The sequence below is a fragment of the Bos indicus x Bos taurus genome, chromosome 9, assembly GCF_003369695.1.
Source record: "Bos indicus x Bos taurus breed Angus x Brahman F1 hybrid chromosome 9, Bos_hybrid_MaternalHap_v2.0, whole genome shotgun sequence".
In the NCBI taxonomy this organism is placed as follows: domain Eukaryota; kingdom Metazoa; phylum Chordata; class Mammalia; order Artiodactyla; family Bovidae; genus Bos; species Bos indicus x Bos taurus.
Genome location: NC_040084.1, coordinates 22,133,607 through 22,154,927, shown reverse-complemented (window position 1 = coordinate 22,154,927; position 21,321 = coordinate 22,133,607). Strand labels below are relative to the sequence as shown.

At 35.0% G+C, this 21,321-nt stretch overlaps 1 protein-coding gene across 3 annotated transcripts in view; it reads left to right on the top strand.

Annotated features, from left to right (window-relative positions):
* IBTK (inhibitor of Bruton tyrosine kinase) overlaps positions 1-21,321 on the top strand; it is a 95,004-nt gene that overhangs the window by 43,238 nt on the left and 30,445 nt on the right. For all 3 annotated transcript variants that reach the window (XM_027551000.1, XM_027550999.1, XM_027551001.1), the window contains exons 17-20: positions 7,537-7,638; positions 10,084-10,201; positions 12,996-13,056; positions 20,856-20,977. In XM_027551000.1, the coding sequence (XP_027406801.1) occupies positions 7,537-7,638; positions 10,084-10,201; positions 12,996-13,056; positions 20,856-20,977 (403 nt within the window). The remainder of the gene's footprint in view (positions 1-7,536; positions 7,639-10,083; positions 10,202-12,995; positions 13,057-20,855; positions 20,978-21,321) is intronic.

Below are 21,321 nucleotides of genomic sequence, written 5' to 3'. Positions count from 1 at the left end.
TTCTCCATATCTTCACTTGTTACCTTGGTTTTGTTTTTGATAATAGCCTTCCTAACAGGTATAAGGTGACATCTTCTTGTGGTTTTGATTTGCATTTCTCTGATAAAAAGTGATATTGAGCACCTTTTCATTTACCTTTTGGCCATTTGTATGTCTTCCGTGGACAAATGTCTAAGATCTTTTGCCCATTAAAAATAAAGTTTTTATTTTATATTGTACCATCGTTGATTTATAATGTTGTATTAGTGTCAGGTATACAGCAAACTGAATCAATTATGCATATATATGCATCCTTTTTCAAATTCTTTTCCCATTTAGGTTATTACAGAATATTGAGCAAGATTCCCTGTGCTATACAGTAGGTTCTTGTTGGTTATCTATTTTGAATATGGTAGTATGTATATGTCAATCCCAAACTCCCAATTTATCCTTCACCCCAGTTTTTCCCCTTTGGTAACCAGAAGTTTGTCTTCTAGGTCTGTAGTTTTGTTTTGTTTTGTTTTTGCTATTGAATTTATATGAGTTCCTTATATATTTTGGACATTAATCTCTCATGCTTTGCAGTTGTTTTCTCCCATTCCAAGGTTGCCTTTTCTGTTGACTCTTTGGTGTGATTTTTGGTTTCATGGAACACCACTTGTTTATTTTTGCTTTTGTTACATGTGGTTTTGGTGTTACATCTAAAAAATCATTGCCAAGGCCAGTGTCTAGGAGCTTTTCCTGTTTCTTCTTCTAGGATTTTTTTGGTTTCAGGTCTTAGATTTAAATCTTTAATCCATTTTGAGTTGATTTTTGTCCAGTTTCATTATTTTGCATGTGGATATTAGTTTTTCTCATATCCTTAACTGAAGAGACTGTCTTTCCCTGTTTTGTATTCTTGACGTTCTTGTCAGAGGTTAATTGGCTGTATACATGAAGGTTTATTTCTGGCCTATTTTGTCTCATTGGTCTACGTGTCTCTTTTTATGCCAGGGTGTTCCTGTATTGATTACTCTAGCTTCGTAATAGGACTCAGAATTTCTGTAATAGAAATCATAAAATATGACAACTCCAGTTTTGTTGAATTTTTTCATATTGCTTTGGCCATTTATGGTCTTCTGTGGTTCCATGTAAATTTTAGGATTACTTTTTCTGTTTCTATGAAAGGTACCATTGGAACTTTTATAGGATTTCATTGAATATGTAGATTGCTTTGGGTAGAATGGGCATTTTAACAATATCAGTTCTTCTAGCCCATGAACATGAAATATCTTTCCATTTATTTGTATCTTCTTTAATTTGTTTTTTCAATGTTTTGTAGTTTTCAGTATGCAGATCTTTCATTTCCTTGGTTAAATTTATTCCTAAGTCTTTTATTCTTTTTTGATGTGATTGTAAAGTGGATTGATTCTGTAATTTCTCTTTCTCTTATCTCAATGTTAGTGTATAGAAATGCAACAGGTTTTTGTATATTGATTTTTTTACCCTGCAACTTTATTCATTTATTATTTCTAGTAGTAAAAAATGCCACCAAAATACTATTAGAAATAATAAATGAACAAATTTACAGGGTTAAAAACAAATATACAAAAGCCTGTTGCATTTCTAATTTGTTGTCAGTTTTTATTATGAATGTATACTGACTTGCAAAGAGTCGGACACGATTGAGCAACTGAACTGATGTTGAATTTTGTCATGTGCATTTTCTGCAACTATTGAGATGATCATATGATTTTTAACCTCTGTTCTGTTAATGTTGTGTATCATCTTTATTGATTTGCACATTTTGAACTATCCGTGCATCACAGGTATAAATCCCACTTGATCATGGTGTATGGTCCTTTTAATATGCTGTTTAATTATGTTTATTGGTACTTTATTGAGGGTTTTTATATATACACTCATCAGGGGTATTGTTCTGTAATTTTCTTGTAGTGAACTTGTCTGTCTTTGGTAGCAGGATAAGGTTGGCCTCATAAAGTGAGTTTGCAAGTGTTCCCCCCCTTTGGTTTTTGGGATTAGTTTAAGAAGGATTTGTGTGTTAATTTTTCTTTAAATATTTGGTAGAATTCACTGATGACGCATTCTGTTTTTGAACTTTCTGATTGCTGATTCATTCTCCTTATTCTGTTATTAGTCTGTTCAGATTTTCTATTTTATTATTCAGTTTTGCTGTGTTTCATGTTTCTAGGAACTGATCCATTTCTTCTAGGTTGTCCAGTTCATTAGCATATAGTTATCCATTATAGTCTCTTATGAGCCTTTATATTTCTGTGATATCATTGGTAATGTTTCCTCTTTCATTTGCAATTTTGAGGTTTTTTTTTTTTAGTCTACTTAAAGGTGTGTTAATTTTCTCTTTTCAAATAAACAACTCTTTGTTGGTCTTTTCTCTTGTTTTTCTAGTGTCTGAATCATTGGTTTCTGCTCTATCTTTAGTATTTCCTTCCTTCTGCCAAGTTTGGGCTTTTTTATTCTTTTTATAGTTCTTTGTTGTGTAAAAACCTTCAAAGGTTGTTCTTTTGAGATCTTTTTTTTAGGGCATTTATCAGTATAACCGTCTTTCTTAGAAATTCTTTTGTCCTTTAAATTTTGATATGTTGTGTTTCCCATTTTCCTTTGACTCAAGGTATTTTCTTTGCTTTCTCTTTCATCTTTGACTTCCTGATTATTCAAGACCATTTGTGAATTTTCCAGTTTCTTTCCTATTTTTCTAATTTTATGCCCTTGTAGTTGGAGATGATACTTAATATGATTACAGTCTTAAATTGTTGTTTTGTGGGTCTGCACATGGTCTCTCCTGCAGGGTGTTCTGTGCACACTTGAGAAGAATGTCTGTTTTGCTGCTGTTGGATGGAGTGTTATATATATGTCTGTTAGGGTGATTTGGTCTATAGTGTTGGTCATATCTGCTGTTTCTTTATTAATTTTGTCTGGGTTATTTATTCATATTGAATGTAGAGTATTGAAGTCCTCTATTATTTTAAAAAATATTTATTTACTTATTTATTTTTGGCTATGCTGGGTCTTTGTTGCTGCACATGGGCTTTCTGTAGTTGTGAGTGGGGATTACTCTAGTTGCAGGGCGTGGGCTTCTCATTACAGTGGCTCCTCTTGTTGCAGAGCACAGGCTCTCGGAGCATGGGCTCAGCAGTTGTGGCTTGTGGGCTCTTGAGTGCAGGCTCAGTAGTTCTGGTACATGGGCTTAGCTGCCCTGCAGCATGTGGGACCTTACCAGACCAAGGATCAAACCTGTGTTCCGTGCATTGGGAGGCATATTCTTAACCACTGGACTACCAGGGATGCCCAAAGTCCTTTCTGTTATTGTATTCATGTCCATTTCTGCCTTCAGCTTTTAATATTTCCTTTATATAAGTGCTCCAATGTATCTAATATAGTTTTTTCTTTGTTGTTACAATGAGGCTTACATGTAATGCAATCATGGAACTGGAAGTGTTAGTGGCTCAGTCATGTCTGACTTTCTGATTGCATGGACTGTAGCCCACCAGGCTCCTCTGTCCGTGGGATTCTCCAGGCAAGAATACTGGAGTGGGTTGCCGTATTCCCTTCTCCAGGGGGATCTTCCCAACCCAGGGATCAAACCCAGGTCTTCTGCATTGCAGGCAGATTCTTTATCATATGAGTCACCAGGGAAGCCCTAATGTAATTATAACAATCACAACTTTTTTCTTTATTTCTTTTAATTGATGTATGGTTGATTTACAATATTAGTTTCAGGTGTACAGCATTGTGGCTCAATATTTTTATTGATTATGCTTCATGTAAAGTTGTTAAAAAAACAATGTCTTTATTTTTCTGTACTATACAATATATCCTGTTGCCTTCTCATTTTATACATAGTAGTTTTTAACTCTTAATCCCATAACGTTATCTTGCCTCTCCCCTTTCCCTCTCCCCAATGGTAACTACTGCTTTGTTCTCATTATCTGTTTTTGTCTTTTTTATTTACATTTGTGTTCTTTAAATTCCATGATTCCACATAGAAGTGATAACATGAAGTATTTGTCTCTCTGACTTATTTCGTTAAGCATCAGAGAAGGCAATGGCAACCCACTCCAGTACTCTTGCCTGACAAATCCCATGGGTGGAGGAGCCTGGTAGGCTACAGTCCATGGGATCACTAAGAGGCAGACATGACTGAGCAACTTCACTTTCAGTTTTCACTTTCATGCCTTGGAGAAGGAAATGGCAACCCACTTCAGTGTTCTTGCCTGGAGAATCCCAGGGACGGTGGAGCCTGGTGGGCTGCCATCTATGGGGTTGCACAGAGTCAGACACGACTGAAGTGACTTAGCAGCAGCAGCAGCATTAAACATAATAGCCTCTAGGTTCATTATTGAAAATGACAGAATTTCATTCTTTTTTATGGCCAAGTAGTATTACACTGTATGTCACACACACACACACACACACACACACACACAGATACATGTATGTATACATACCATATAAACACCACATCTCCTTTATCCATTCATTGGTTGATGGTTTTTTGGGTTGTTCCCTTTCTTGGAAGGGGACGACAGAGGTGAAATGGATGGATGGCATCACCAACTCAGTGGACGTGAGCTTGATCAAACTCTGGGAGATGGTGAAGTACAGGAAAGCCTGGTGTGCTGCAGTGCCTGGGATTGCAAAGAGTTAGGCACAACTTAGTGACTGAACTACACCTATCTTGGCTGTCATTTACTGCTTAATTTTGCATTCAGATTTTCTTCACTCTTAGTTTCCTCCCCCTCTGATATTATTTATTTTTTTCCAGGTTACCACTGATTTTATTTTTTTTTTTATATACTACTAAAGCATTTATTTGTTGAATTACTGGAATATACTTGATTTACAATGTTGTGTTAGTTTGAATCAGTTATACATATACATGTATCCACCCTTTTTTAGATTCTTTTCCCATGTAGGCCATTACGGAGTATTGAGTAGAGTTCCCTGTATTAATAGGAGGTCCTTATTAGTTATCCATTTTATATATAGTAGTGTATATATGTCAATTCATATCTTCCAGTTCCATTATTTCTTCAAATATTTTGTCCTTTCTTATTTGCTTCTGTGAGTCCCCTATGTATCTTTTTATAGTATTCCAGAAATCCTGTATGCTGTTTATTTTTATTCAGTTTTTTTTTTTTTTTCCTGTTCTTCATATTGGATCATCTCTGTTAACCTATAGTTTCTGTCTTTATTGATAGTCTTCATTTCTTGAGATGTTATTCTCATACTTTCTTTTAAATTTTTAGACATGATTTTTTAAATTTGTTTTTGGACATATTTAAAATAATTGATTTAAACTCTTTGTAATAGTTCAGGATCTTGGCATTCTTAGGGACATTCTCTTGACTTTTTTTGTTTTTTTGCCTATAGGCCACACTTCACGTTTCTCTTTTCATCTTTCATAATTGCTGGATCTTAGTTCCCTGACCAGGGCTTGGCAGTGCAATTGCACTAACCACTGAGCCATCAGGGAATTCCCATAATGTAGCAACTCTTGAAATCAGATTCTCTTTCTTCAGGGGTTATTTATTTTATTTATTTATTTTTTCCTGTTTATTTAGTGACTTTTTGAAGCTAATTCTGTCAGATGGATATTCTTTGTCATATGTGACCACGGAGGTCTCTGCTTATTCAGCTAATAGACAGAATTTTCCTGAAATGTCTAAACCAGTAAATTTCCCAGCCTATGCCTTGGAGTTCTTTGTGTGTGTTGTGGCATGGCTTCAACTCTTAGGCAGGCAGCCTACAATTCTGCCTTAGCTTTTATTTCCTGCTTTTGCAGAATCTGAAGTTCAGACAGAGGTAAGAGTTTGGGGCCTTCCTAAGTGTTTTCTGGGCATGTCCACAGTCCTCCACGTTTGTATGGCCTTCTAGATTCACAGGAATATGTTAAAACTTTTGAAAGCCCCTTATGGATACTTGTATTAGTCAGCTTAGACTGCTATAACAAAATAACAGACTGAAATTTATTATTCATAGGTCTGGAGGCTAGAAGTCTCAGACCAAGGTCTGGCAGGATTCTCTTCCTGTCTTATACACAGGTTATGTGTATTACCTTGCTATTATGTCCTTACTTGTGTTGTGTAACAAGCCTCTTGTTATGTCCTTACTTGGCTTTTCCTCAGTGCTTGTGAGTGTATTTGGAGAAAGAGTGAGAGAGCACACACACGTGGAACAGCTTGTTGGGGAAGTATGGATAGATCTCTGTCTCATAGAAAGAGACTAATCTTGTCAGAGCAGGGCCCTACCCTTACGACTGCACCATGTGAATTTTCAGGGGACACAAACACTCAGTCTTGACAACATCTTTTCCCTGAGCTATTCTTTTTAAGTTTTGACCTGCCTCTTGTTTGCTCTGCCCCTTATCATTGTCTTGGACAGCTTCAGTGTTAAACAATTGCTATTTGTTTTTAATAAATACCCTTTTCTGAGGCTGTTCACACTGGGTAAGCTTTGAGTCAGGTCAAATAAACCCCTACTAGTGGGGTTCCAGGAAACTGCCAGATGGGTTAAATAATAACAGTTATTTGATAATGTTGCCCCACAACTGTTCTGTCACCTCCAGTGTCTGTACCTGCTTATTTCAGCCCATGGTTGCAGGAGTGATGGCTTTCAGGACTACTGTTGAGAATGGAGGAGAGTAGGATCTATGTAGGAGGAGCCAGGGTGTCCCAAAGCTCACTGTTGTTAGCAAGATTCAGCCAAGTTTTTGGAGTCAGTGCTCCCTGATTATTGTGAGCCTTTGGCTAATTTCTAGAATTCTGAAAGAGTTGATTTTTGATCATCTTTTTGTAATAATTCTCATTGCTTTGGTAGAAGAGAAGAATTTTTGAAGTAGTCCTTAGTCTGCCATTTACAGTGACTTCACCTCTCATTTAATGTTTTTTCTACTTTAATTTTTTTTCTTTTTAACCATTTTTCTCTTCCTATGGTGGTGTTTTTTTTTTTTTCCTATTTATATTGCTATTCTGGCAGTGACTCGGGGGCATTGCTTAAGGTCATTAATAGTACACTGGACCAAGGTTATGTTAAATTAAGGAACTTCTCTATAGTTTACAAGTACTCTTAGATGACCAGATCCATTTTAAATAAACCTAGGAGCTTTATTCACCTCCGTCGTCCCTCACTGTGTGTGTGTGTGTGTGTTTTAACATATACCTGTATATTATCTTTGATGATGAGAATTGACTTTCCCCCCTATTAGTGTAACAATAATGAGAGATTTTAAATAAGGCAGGCATTCTAGCCCTTTAAGACGAAAAGAGATCTACTCAAGTTGCCCATTTTATGGTCTTAATGTAAACCAGGGCATTTTGGTGTTTTTTTTTTTTTTTTTTTTTTTAAACAGTTTTCTACCTATGAGATAGAAATATTTTGATGTTATTACTGTTTATCATATTTACAATTTCAACATTTAGAAACTAATCATCTTAACTCTCTTTTGAAGTGTTTTGTAGTATCTTAATTACTTGGACTTTTTTCCCAGGTATAATGTTTACAGAATAGTATGAGTGACACTTTTTTATTTTTTTTTAGAATCTCAAAACGTGGATTTTGTTTGTAGTGTTCTTGTGGTGGCTGATCAGCTTCTCATATCTCGATTGAAAGAAATTTGTGAAGTAGCATTAACTGAAAAACGTAAGTAATTTTGAATTAGAATCATAGTGTTTTCTCAGGTTAATTCAGGATTTACGGTATTTTATTGACTTTATGATGCAATTTAAGTAAAATGCCTGTTTTTATATCATGAAAAATGTCAAGACAGTTAAAATTATTTCTTGTCATCATTTGTAAGCACATCAGAGATGTTAATATGTGAATACATGTAAATCTTATAATTGAAATATGTTAATTTTTTGAAATATCATAAAACTTGAATAATAAAGATGGCATGAAATTATTTTGCAATCTGAAGGATGGGAGTTTGAAAGTGGAAATTCTTTGCACTTGCCCTGGTCTGTAAGTCTACACTTAACTACCCTGTTATTTGCTGCAATTTTTTTTTTTTTTGAGCCACATTGTGCAGCTTACGGGATCTTATTTCCCCATCAGGGATGAACTTGCGTCCTTAGCTATGCAAGTACAGAGTCCAAGCCCATGGACTGCCAGAGAATTGTATTTGTTGGAATTTTTATGTAACCATCCCATCAATGTATTTGATCAAAAGTATCTCTTTTTCTGAAGCTCTTAATTCTCTCTCTGCTTATTTCAGTTATTTGCAGGACTGTCATTCTAACACTAAACTTTGAAAGCCAAAGTTATTTTTTTATTATTTTGTGCCTTACATTCAAATTGCAGCTGTCAAAACTGATCAGTCTCTTAACTATGTTAATCACATTTCCCTACCTTTTTATTCCCACTGTCACTGTGCTAGTTGAGATCACTGTTACTCGTCCCTTCTGTGTAGTGTCATAGTAGTCTTTTAAGTCCTCTTTCTCTCTTCTGACTTTTCTTTCTTTAATCTTCCTATAGGAAGTGGTTAGTGTCTTCTCCTATTCATATGTTTTTAATTGCTTCCTCTAAGATAATGGTTAAATTTCCTTAGCCTGATACAAAAGTTTCTTGGCTTTCTAATCTTATTCTTGTTCTCCTTCTTTGCCTCTTAAGAAAGTGTGATTTTTCTGATTTGTACTTGCTAATAGTTAATCTTAGTTCAGGTATCTTATTTACTCACTTAAGCTCTGTGGAGTATCTTCTTCTTGGTTATCAAAAAGAGAGCAACAGCTATGATCTTAAAAACCAGAAAAAGGAAATACAGTTGTCCCTAAGTGTCACAGGGGATTGACTCTAGGAGTCTCTGCAGATACCAAAATCTGTGGATGCTCAGGTCCCTTATATAAAATAGCATAGTATTAACACAGTGAATACAGCTGGTCCTCTGTGTGTGGAACTTGCTGGTATGGAGGACCAGCTCTGTATTAAATAAAGGATACAACATGCAGTAGGTATAAAATATACAAATTGAGGATATTTTCAGTTGTTCAGTCGACTTTCCTGGCATCCTTTGGATATTCTTTCTTGGCTCCTGCTGCACAATTGTCCCTGTTAATGAATTTCTTGATCATCTTAGAATCTAGCAAGAGAAGGATTCAACAGAACTTTGGTGTCTGTTTATTGGGCAGCCCTTGAAACCAGCTGAACAACTCTTTATAAAGTTTTTATATGATTCATTTTTATTTCTGTGAAGTGGGAGACTTTGGGTTCATCATTAGTTGAGACTTTGGGTCAGTCCAGAGTGAGGCAGAGATCATTATTGTCTGCATATAACTTTTGACTGAGTTACAAGAGAGAAAGAGAAAGGAAATGGAGGAAGCCAGGTGTAGAAAATAGTTGTGTTTTTCTGTTGGCTGGGGCTCAGAGTAAATAAGAAAAGGGGATTTCAGAAGCCAAGTTACATGTTAGGTAAGCAGAATATTCTTGGACAGTCTCCAGTAAAACATACTTCATATATACAGTTACAAGAATTATAACAAAATCTAACATCTTTTGTGCAGTATGTCAGATTGTGCACTGGCATGAGTGATAATACAGTAATATTTAAATGTACTTATTTTCTAAATATATAGTATGTGTTTATATATGTAAATATACTCACATAAAGTCTGATAGTTGATTTAACATAAAAATATTTTATAGAATGATTCCTTTACTTTCTCTTAATCATAAGTATATTGTTTTAGTTTTATAGAAGAGGAAATAACTATTCTGTGATATGTAAGTGAAAAGGAATGTTGTTTATCAGTGAAAGTTAAAAATATTCCAAAATATTTAGGTGGAAGATTGTTGATTCTTATGTGTTTGCTTTTAGATGACACTGAAATGCACCTTTTCTATTTTCTTTTGCTTAAAATTTTGTGTGTATTTATTTTTCCTCATAACGAATCATTTAAAATTACTTTGGCATATCGGGTTGGAAAATAAATTCTATATTTGCCCTAGTATAACTTTTTTTTAGCAGAACAGTACTTTCAGTTTTCCTTCTTCTAAATGTTCAAACCTGACAAGTTAATAAATAAATATATTTCATTTGCAATAGTTAAAATGCCTTTCATCTTGTTTTATAGATCTTTTCTTCCTTTGTAGTTACCCTTAAGAATGCTGCTATGCTACTGGAATTTGCAGCAATGTATAATGCTGAACAGTTGAAACTCTCTTGTTTACAGTTTATTGGACTGAATATGGCAGCTTTACTTGAAGCAAGGTAGGTTGAGTATTATATACAGACTGTCGCAAAAACACTTATTTATATATAATAGCAAATATGTTAGTAATTTGAAACTAAATAACAATAAATCCTAACTTTGTAGAAAAAGTGAAAATGTAAGACATTTAATCATTTCATCAGTATTTGGATGCATAATATATGCCAGCCATTGCTACAATACTACAGTGAACAAATGGAGAATATCCTTGCTCTCAGTGTTATAGGAGCTTACATTCTGGTTGGAAGGTCATGGGACAATATTACCACAAGTATATTTGTATATATATTCGTATCACTCTGCTTGTTTAGGCTAATTTGTAATTATGTAGTTGTTACCTGGGTTTTGGAGACTATTTGTAATACTAATTAAGTCAGCATTTAATTACTTCACATATATTTATGCATATGATTTGTTACTGGTTGATTTCTGTTTTCTCTTTGTATTTATTCTCTTTTAAGATTTTCCCTATACTACGTATTGATTCTTTGGTCAAACTTAGTGTGCAGCAGATGGCCTGAAAAATTTAGTTGGTCTGGTTTATTGCAAGGTGGTACATGTGTTCAAGTTTTGATGGTAATAGAATATTCATTATGAAAAATGACACATGTTACATGAAAAAATAAGTTAAATATTATATCCTATGTTATAAGCTAATATTTCACAATATTGATGTTTACCTGGATGAAAAGATTTTGATAAATGCTAATGATTTAGGAGTCATGGACATATTAGAATTAGAGGAATCTTAGGAAATTTAATCTCATTCTTTTCAACTATTTTAGCAGTGAAATTTTTTAATGAAATAAATTTACAGATTCATTTTTTAGTGTAAGGTCAAGATTTTATTACATTTATTCACTATAAAGTCAGTGATAAGAAGATGAGTCTTTTTGGTGAATACAGAAATTTCACATTAGAATTTTTGGTGTCAGTTGCATTTTTAAAGTCAGTCTCCAAAAAAAAAAAAAATAAAGTCAGTCTCCAGTATAATTCTGTATTTTGCTTTAATTGTAATAATAGGTAACACTTATTGCCATAATAATAGTTATTAATAATAATAATAGTAATATAATAGTAGTTACATAATAATAGTTATAATAATACTACCATGTGCCAGGCAGCATTCTAGAAGTGTTGTATGGATGCTCATAATTTTCATGAAAACCTTATAAAGTAGATTTTTTATATCCTCATATGAGGATGAAAAAAACCCATGAAACTTCTTTTGCAAATAATCAAGAAAAACCTTGATTCATATAATTAGAAGTAGTAACAGTTGTTTGATAAGTAACTTTTCAAAGTCAGGATGATTTTTAATAAAACTAATTTCAAAACATGTTTGAAATAAAAGTTTTCTACCTTTTTATAAAGATGAATCACTAAGATATTCTTAATAATTGACATTTAGGGTTCTATTTAGAAAAAATTCTTATGGGCGTTTAATCTTTGTTACTTGGTGAAAAATGCTTTCTAAATACAAATTAATAGTATGGGATGTTAGACAATGTCATTTAAAATGCCTCTGGTATTTTAGTGGCAGAACAAAGGTTTCAGAATAAATTCATTTATTTTTGCTGACATTAGTAATTCTAATCATAGCAATTTTTTCTCATTATTGCCAAATTAAGCTCTTTTAATATGTGAGATAAGAATCAACCACAGTGTGAAATGAACACCATATCTAAAATATGATGTTGGAAAATGATGTGTCACACTGTTTTTCAAGTATTACGTTGTGACAGATTTGTCAGCTGAAGTATTAAGGGTGGCACATGTGCTATGTTGAATAATTTTACGTAAGTAGACTTGCATAAGTTTCATTTAAATAAAGATTTGTTTGTATAAATGTAAACATTTATAGTCAAATACGTGTTTTTCAGAAGTGTAAATAAACATGCAAATAGATGTTAAGAAAGGAGAGCTGCATCCAAATTGATGTAGCATCAGAAGTTAATTATCTTCAAATCCTAAAAAAACTGGAATGGTACAGATTTGAATGTGCTTGTTCCATATTGTTGTTTAGTTGCTAAGTCATGTCTGACTCTGCGATCCCGTGGACTGTAGCCCACCAGGCTCCTCTGTCCATGGGATTCTCTAGTTAGGAATACTGGAGTGGGTTGCCATTTCCTTCTCCATGTTTTCATGTTAGTTGTAAAATAGTTTGAAGTATACTTTGGAATGAAAACTGATTTAAAATTTTACTGATCCCTCAAAGTATCAGTAAAATTCCTGACAACCTCTTTGAATTCAGTTGAGCTAGTCCAAATGTCATTTTATACATGAAGATCTTAAAACCTAGAGAGATGAAGTGAGTTGCTCAAGGTCATGTAGATAATTAGGAACAATGATAATTCTAGATAGAATTCAGGTACCTGATAGGCCATTGTTCTAGCAATATAATACTCTTTTGTAGGATTATAATTAATTAATTATACTAATTAATTATATATTACATATGATTATAATATATAATATTAATTATTACTCTTTAAGGATTTTAATTTGTAGAAAATGAAAGTTGAAAATTTATATTTTATTATGATAGAAAATATTTTTCTATTATTCGTAAGAGTTGCTTGAGCTTTATTCAGTATGTTTGTCTAATATGTTTGCTATATATTTGAAATATATAATCACACATACTTCCCAAAAGAGTTTGTTACTGTTGACATATTAAAAGAAATAAATGTTACTTATTCAACAATATAAAATGTCTCTATATATTTGAAAATCTTACCAGGTGTTAAATTACTTGAGTCTTAAGATAGAATTTTATAATTTATTTTTTAGATCTCTTGATGTTTTAAGTGATGGTGTTTTGAAGGACCTTTCTGTGTTTTACCGGAAAATGGTAAGGTTTATGTTTTTTTTCAGTTACAGTATCAAGTAAAGCAGTATATTTCGCCCAGCTTCTCAGCAGAACAAATTCCTAATGAATTCTGATTCATTAGGATCTTTTAAAAATGAGGACATAAGACTTAGGTACCCACTGTACAGGAAAACATGATAATCAAAATTAAAGATTTTCAATGATAAAATTAATGTCTATTTAAATTGCTTTATAAACGGAATTTATGGAAAGCTTCAGAGTCTTGTTATTTTTTATTTAGCAAAGATCCAGAAATTATAAAAACATGGGCTTTTAATGGTTTTATTTATTTTTATTCAGGTGACATTGATTTATAATACTGTATAAGTTTCATGTGTACAGCATTATATTTCTGTTTCTGTATACTCTATAGGTTGCTTCCAACCAAAAATTTAACTTCTGTCTGTTAGCATATGGTTGATCCCTTTTACCTATTTCAACACCTGCTTTTCCCTCTCATAATCACTACTCTGTTCTCTGTACAAAGGGAATTTTGGGGTTTAGTTTGTTCATTTATTTTGTTTTTGTTTATTAGTGTTTCATATTCCATCTATGAGTGAAATCATGCAATATTTGTCTATCTCCATCTGACTTATTTCACTTAGCATAATACCCTCATGGTCTGTCTGTGTCATTGCAAATGGCAAGAGTTCATCTTTTCTCATGGTTGAGTAGTGTTCCATTGTGTGTATATATATATGTGTGTGTGTGTGTATGTGTATTTATATGTGCAAATGCATATAACACAGGTTCTTTATTCATCCCTTGATGGGCACATACATTGCTTCCATATCTTGGCTATTATAAATAATGCTGCAGTGAATATAGGGGAGCATATATCTTTACTAATAAGTGTTTTTGTATTCTTTGGATGAATACCCAGAAGTGGAGTACCTGGCTATAATATGCTTCAATTCAGTTCAGTTCAGTTCAGTCACTCAGTCAGGTCCAACTCTCTGCTACCCCATGAACCGCAGCACACCAGGCCTCCCTGTCCATCATCAACTCCCGGAGTCCACCCAAACCCATGTCCATTGAGTCGGTGATGCCATCCAGCCGTCTCATCCTCTGTCATCCCCTTCTCCTCCTACCCTCAATCTTTCCCAGCATCAGGGTCTTTCCAAATGAGTCAGCTCTTCGCATCAGGTGGCCAAAGTATTGGAGTTTCAGCTTCAGCATCAGTCCTTCTAGTGAACACCCAGGACTGATCTCTAGGATGGACTGGTTGGATCTCCTTGCTCTCCAAGGGACTTTCAAAAGTCTTCTCCAATACCACAGTTCAAAAGCATCAATTCTTTGGCACTCAGCTTTCTTAATGGTCCAACTCTCACATCCATACATGACTACTGGAAAAACCATAGCCTTGACTAGATGGACCTTTGTTGGTAAAGTAATGTCTCTGCTTATTAATATATTATCTAAGTTGGTCATAACTTTCCTTCCAAGGAGTAAGTGTCTTTTAATTTCATGGCTGCAATCACCATCTGCAGTGATTTTGGAGCCCAGAAAAAGTCAGCCACTGTTTCCACTGTTTCCCCATCTATCTGCCATGAAGTGATGGGACCGGATACTGTGATCTTAGTTTTCTGAATGTTGAGCTTTAAGCCAACTTTTTCACTCTCCTCTTTCACTTTCATCAAGAGGCTTTTTAGTTCCTCTTCACTTTCTGCCATAAGGGTGGTGTCATCTGCATATCTGAGGTTATTGATATTTCTCCCAGCAATCTTGATTCCAGCTTGTGCTTCTTCCAGCCCAGCATTTCTCATAATGTACTCTGCATATAAGTTAAATAAGCAGGGTGACAATATACAGCCTTGACGTACTCCTTTTCCTATTTGGAACCAGTCTGTTGTTCAATGTCCAGTTATGGTAGTCTGTTCTTAATTTTTTAGGAATCTCCATCCTTCTTCTCTAGTGACTCTACCAATTTAAAGTCTCATTAACAGTGTATGAGGGTTCCCTTTTCTCCACATCCTTGCCAACACATGATATTGTGTTGTCATTTTGACCCTAGCTTTCTGATAGGTATACAGTGATATCTCAGTGGAGTCTTGATTTGCATTTCCCTAATAATTAATGATGCTGAACATTTTTCCATATGCTTGTTGGCCATCTACATGTCTTCTTTGGAAAAATATGTATTCAACTCCTGTCTATTTTTTAATCAGATAGTTTTCTTGTTAAATATACCATTGAATTCATACATATGAGTTGTTTTTTGATATATCATTTGCAAATATCTCTTCCCATTTGGTAGGTTGTCTTTTCATTTTACTGATGATTTCCTTTGCTCTGTAGAAACTAGTTTGATGTAATCCACTTTGTTTATGTTTTTGTTTTCCTTGACTGAGAAAACATATCTAAAAAGATACTGGGAGACTCATATCACAGTGCCTGCCACCTATGTTTTCTTTTTTAGGACTGTTATGGTTTCAGGTCTTACACTAAAGCCTTTAATCCACTGTGAATTAATTTTTGTCTGTGGTGTGATAGTGGTCTAGTTTAATTTGTTTTGCATGTGGCTGTCCAGTTTTCCTAGCACTGTTTATTTATTGGAGATTGTCCTTTCTCCATTTGCTCCTTTGTTATAAATTAATAGTCCATATATGCAAGCGTTTATTTCTGAGCTTTAATTCTGTTTGGAGATCTTTGCATTTATTTTTCTGCCAATACCATGCTGTTTTGATTACTATGGGTTTGTAATATAGTTTGAAATCAGGGCGTGTGATACCTCCAGCTTTGTTCTTTTTAATCAGTGTTGCTTTGACTCTTCAGCATCTATTTTGGTTCCATATAAATTTTAGAACTTTCTGTGAAAAATGTTCTTGGGATTTTGATAGGGATTTTATTGAGTTGGACTGCTTTAGGTAATATGGTAATTCTTCCATTCCATGAGACTGGAATATCTTTCTGTTTATTTGTATTTTCTTGAATTTCTTCTGACAGTGTCTTAGAGTTTTCAACATACAGATTTTCCACCTTCCTGTTTAAATCTTTTCTTAGGTGTTTTATTCTTTTTGTTGTGATTGTAAATGTGATTGTTTTCTTAATTTCTTTTTCTGATACTTATTCTTAGTGTATAGAAATGCAACAGATTTTTGTATGTTGATTTTTGCATCCTTTGCTTTGCTGTACTCATTTGTTATTTCTAACAGATTTTTGGTGGAATGTGTAGAGTATCTATGTATGTGTAAAATCATGTCATCTGCAAATAGTGACAGTTTTACTTCGTTCTTTCCAATTTGGATGTCTTTTATTTTTTCTTACCTAATTGCTCTGACTAGCACTTCTAATACTGTGTTGAATAAGAGTGTTGAGAGTCAGCATCCTTGTCTTATTCCTGATGTTAGAGGATAGCTTTTAATACTTTTCCACTGAGTATGTAACTTGTGGATTTTTCATAAATTATACCCACTTTATTGAAAGTCGTTATCCTAAATGGGTGTTGAATTTTGTCAGATGCTTTTTCTGCGTCTGTTGAGAAGATCTCGTGATTTGGGCTTTATTTTGCTAACGTGGTGTATCACACTGATCCATCTGAGGAAGTTGACCATTCTTCCATCCCTGGTATGAACCCCACTTGGTCACGTGGTATAATTCTCTTGATGTGTCATTCAGTTCAGGTTGCCAATATTTTGTTGAGGATTTTTATATCTGTTCAGCAGAGATAAGGGCATGTGATTTTCTTTCTCTGTGTTGTCTTTGTCTGGTTTTGGTATCAGGGTGATATTGGCCTTATAGAAGGAGTTAGGAAGCATTCCCTCCTTTTCAGTTCATTGAAAGAGTTTTAGGATAGGTACTAAATCTTTGAATATTTTGTAGAATTCACCTGTGAAGCAGTCTGGTCCTGGATCTGTGTTTTTAGGTGCTTTTGGATCACTGTCTCAATCTCTATACTCATGATTCATCAATTCAGATTTTCTGTCTCTTCATGATTCAGTCTTGGAATGTTTTATGATTCTAAGAATTTGTCCATTTCTTCTTGGTTTTCAATTTTTGTATTCTCTTATATTCTTTTACATTTCTTGGTGTCATTTTTTCTTTCATTTATTTTATTTTATTTATCAGGCCTTCTCTTTTTTCTTTGTCTAGCTAATGATTTGTCAATTTTGTTATCTTTTCAAAGAATCAGCTCTTACTTTATCTTTTCTACTGTCCTTATATTTCCTTCCTTCTAGAAGGTCTTCATTTCCTTTGGTCTTCATTTGTTCTTCTAGTACCTCTAGGTGTAAGTTTTTCTTGTTTCTTGAGGTAAGCCTTTATTGCTACAAATCCTTAGTACTGCTTTTGCTGTTTATAGATTTTGCTATATCATATTTCCATTTGTCTTCAGGTAGAATTTTGTTTCTCCTTTGATTTCTTCAGTAACCCAGTTGTTCTGTAGCATGTTGTTTTTTACATATTTGTAATTTTTCTATTGTTCTTGTTCTTGATTTCTATTTTCTTATACCATTGTAATCAGAAAAGATATTTGATAGGATTTGGGGTTTCTTAAATCTGTTCAGACTTTTGTGTCCCAACATGTAGCTTATCCTTAATTAACTTTCATGAGCATTTGAGAAGAATGTATATTCTGCTACATTTGGATGGAATGTTCTTGTTCAAATCTGATTTGTCAAATATATTGGGTCTGATGTTTCAGTTAAGGCCACTGTTTCCTTGTAGACTTTCTTTCTAGACTGATCTGTCTGTTGATGTATATGTGAAAATCGCTCAGACATGTCTGGCTCTTTGTGACCCCCATGGACTATACAGTCCATGGAATTCTCCAGGCCAGAATACTGGAGTGGGTAGCCTTTCCCTTCTCCAGGAGATCTTCCCAACCCAGGGATCGAACCCAGGTCTCCCACATTGCAGGCGGATTCTTTACCAGCTGAGCCACAGGGAAGCCCATTTCTTGATGTAAGTGGGTGGTAAATACTCCCTACAATTATTTTGTCACTGTCATTTCTCTCCTTTTGGGTTGGTTAATAATTGTTTTATATATTTTATAGTTCTTAGGTTAGGTACACATACATTAGTAACTTCAATGTCTTCTTGATGAGTTGTCCTCTTTATAACTGTATACGGACCATTTTTTGTCTGTTACATTTTTCCGCGTGAAGTCTATTTTGTCTGGTATGAGGATGGCTATACGTGCTTCCTTTTTGCTGCCATTTGCTTGGAGTATAATATTCCATCTCTTCACTTTGAGCTTGTGTTTGTCCTTACAGCTGAGGTGTGTCTGCTGGAGGTAGCATATAGTTGAGTCCTATTTTTTGGTGCATTCACCTAGTCTCTGTCTTCTGATTCATGAATTCAATCCATTACATTTAGGGTGATTATTGATAGATAAGAACTTCAGTTCAGTTCAGTTCAGTCACTTAGTCGTGTCTGACTCTTTGCGACCCCATGTATCACAGCACGCCAGGCCTCCCTGTCCATCACCAACTCCTGGAGTTCACTGAGACTCACGTCCATTGAGTCAGTGATGCCATCCAGCCATCTCATCCTCTGTCGTCCCCTTCTCCTCCTGCCCTCAATCCCTCCCAGCATCACAGTCTTTTCCAATGAGTCAGCTCTTTGCATGAGGTGGCCAAGGTACTGGAGTTTCAGCTTTAGCATCATTCCTGAAATTTTATGTTTTGTTTTTTGGTTGCTTGACATCTCCATTGTTTCTTTTTCCTTGTGTTTTTGTCATTTTGGTGTGGAGGTTTCTTTGGTCTTTTTCTCAGTGTTTTCTTTTTTTATGTTTCATCTCTCTGCTCTGTAACATAAAGTTTTGTGGTTGTCCTGAGCTTTGTAAAAAACGTCTCATAGAAAAACAGTCTTTTCTCTGCTGATAGTATGTTACCTTGCTTTACCTGTTCAGTTTTTCTCATCTTCTTTTTTGTTTTTGCTTTCTCAAATTGTCCCTTTTTATGTTGTGAGTTTGCTACCAAACAGCAATGGCTTATAGTTTTTTTTTCTTTTTTTCTCCGTTTAACCTTTATGCTCTATAGTTTCCTGGTTCTATTTATCATCTTGCTCAAAGTTTTATTTACTTTTGTCTCTATTAAAGTACTGCTTTCAACATGTCTTATTATGCAGGTCTAATGTTGATGAACTCCCTCAGCTTGTTCATTGGAGAAAGCCTTCTCTCTCTGTCATATTTAAATGATATCTTTCCCAGATAGAATATTCTTGGCTCACAGTTTTTGGTCTTTTAATATTTTGAGACTGTCATTTCACTCCCTCCTCGCCTGTAGAGTTTCTGCTGAGACATCTGTTGATAGCCTAGTGGAGGTTCCTTTATAGGCCACTGTCCTTTTTACACTGCCTGCCTTTAAAAATCTTTGCTATTGACTCTTAGCAATTTTATTTTTTATTAGTTGTCTTGGAGAAGGTCATTTTGTATGAGGTAATTTGGTGTTCTCTTAATTTTATGTACTTGTTTATCCAGTTCCTTCCCCAGATTTGGGACTTTCTCAGCTGTTATTTCTTTAAATAAACGCTCTGCTGCCTTCTCCCTCTTCTCCTTTTGGGTTACTGATTACCTTAGTGTCATCCTTCCTAAAAGAGATAGGTCTTGAGGAATTTCCTCATTTTTAAATATTTTGTTCCTCATTTTTCTTATACTTGTATCATTTCAAGATTTCTATCTTTGAGCTTGCTATTCTTTCTTCCATATATTAACTCTATTTCTATTTCTTTCTAATGCATTCTTTATGTTATTTGTTGGATTCCTCAGTTCCAATGTTTGTTTGGTTCTTTTTTTAGAGTTTCTATCTTTTTGGTAAAGTATTTCTTCTGTTCATTAATTTTATTCCTGAGCTCATTAAACTACCTTTCTGACTTTTCTTGTAGCTCCTTGAGTTAGCGGCTATTTAGAATTATCTTTCAGTTATATTGAAACACTCTGTGATTCAGTTTGGTTTCTGGAGAAATATTTTCTTTTTTGTGATATAGTGTTATAGTGCTTGTATACGGTGCTTGATGAATTATTCCTTTGCAGGTGCATTTGAAGTTAAGGATAGGTTGGAAGTTAGAGTCCTTACTTTTGTTTTCCAGAAGGTGGCATTATAACACTAGGTTTTGGTTTCTTCCCTGTGTTGCGTCCGATTACATTTTCTAGCTGGCACTTTTCAGCTTCCGCTGGCTCTGGGAGAAGTGTGCCTCAGTGCCGTCACGATTCCTTCTGTGCCTCCCTGATCCTTACTGCCTTTCTTCGGCCAGAGCTGCTGTCATCATTGGGATGTTGGGCCCTCCCCAGTGTCTGGGACTCTTTGTGACGGTCTCCTCTGCATAGGGGGAGGAGGAGCATGAGAGTGGCAGGAGGCACAGTTTCACAGGCATCTCTGCTGTGTCTGCTGTCGTATAAGGTTTCTGGGCTCCTCCACAGTGGGAGGTGGGGGTTGAGGGCTGGGTTCCAGGACCCACTGCCACTGCTACCTAGCAGCCTGTGGTTGTGAGTGCCACCACTCCTTTCAGGAGGCTAGAGATGTGTGTGCCACCTCGCCTGCTGCTCCTCGGGTCTCTGAAGCTGTGGACTCAGCTGCCGTGGTTAGAGGCCCAGGATCACAGGCACAGACTCCACTCCTAGTGGTTCTGCCTCCTTCCTCTGTGTGTTCCAACCTACACCTTTAGATGTACAGATGTGTGGAAATCTCTGGTGTCCTAGTGTGTTGGAAAGGAGCACCTTTCTTGAGCTCTGGCTCTTTTACTGGTTGTAGATTGAAGGGGCGAGAGAAAGGTAGGTGATGTCATTCCTCTACACATTTTGTAGAATTTATAAGAAAAAAGTAACATCTTTTTTCTTATAGATTCCAGCAATGGAGAGAAGAGTCATTACACCATATCAAGATGGACCAGATATTAGCTATTTGGATGTAGAAGATGGAGATATCTTTTTGAAAGAAGAAGTAAATATGGAACAGAATTACTCGTAAGCTTTAGATTTGGGTTTTTGTTTTTTTTTTCCGTTTCTTTTCTCCTTCCCCCATTCCCAATCTTGGACACTGTTGGCACTTTTGTATTGACACTGAAAGAAGATGTGAAAATTAACATAGAAAATAGGTATTTATGTTCATTCTTAGCTTTGATATAAATGCATAATTAATATTTGCAGATATGACAAAATTAAGCATAAAGGAATATACCCTTCCAGTTTAATATGTTGGGTTGAATAAGTGCAGTTATCTTCGGTACCTTTCCAAACCCTGCAGAGAGCATAGTAAAGAAATGAAAAAGGCATATTGTGCTAGAGTAGAGAGAACGGGAAAGGAGTAA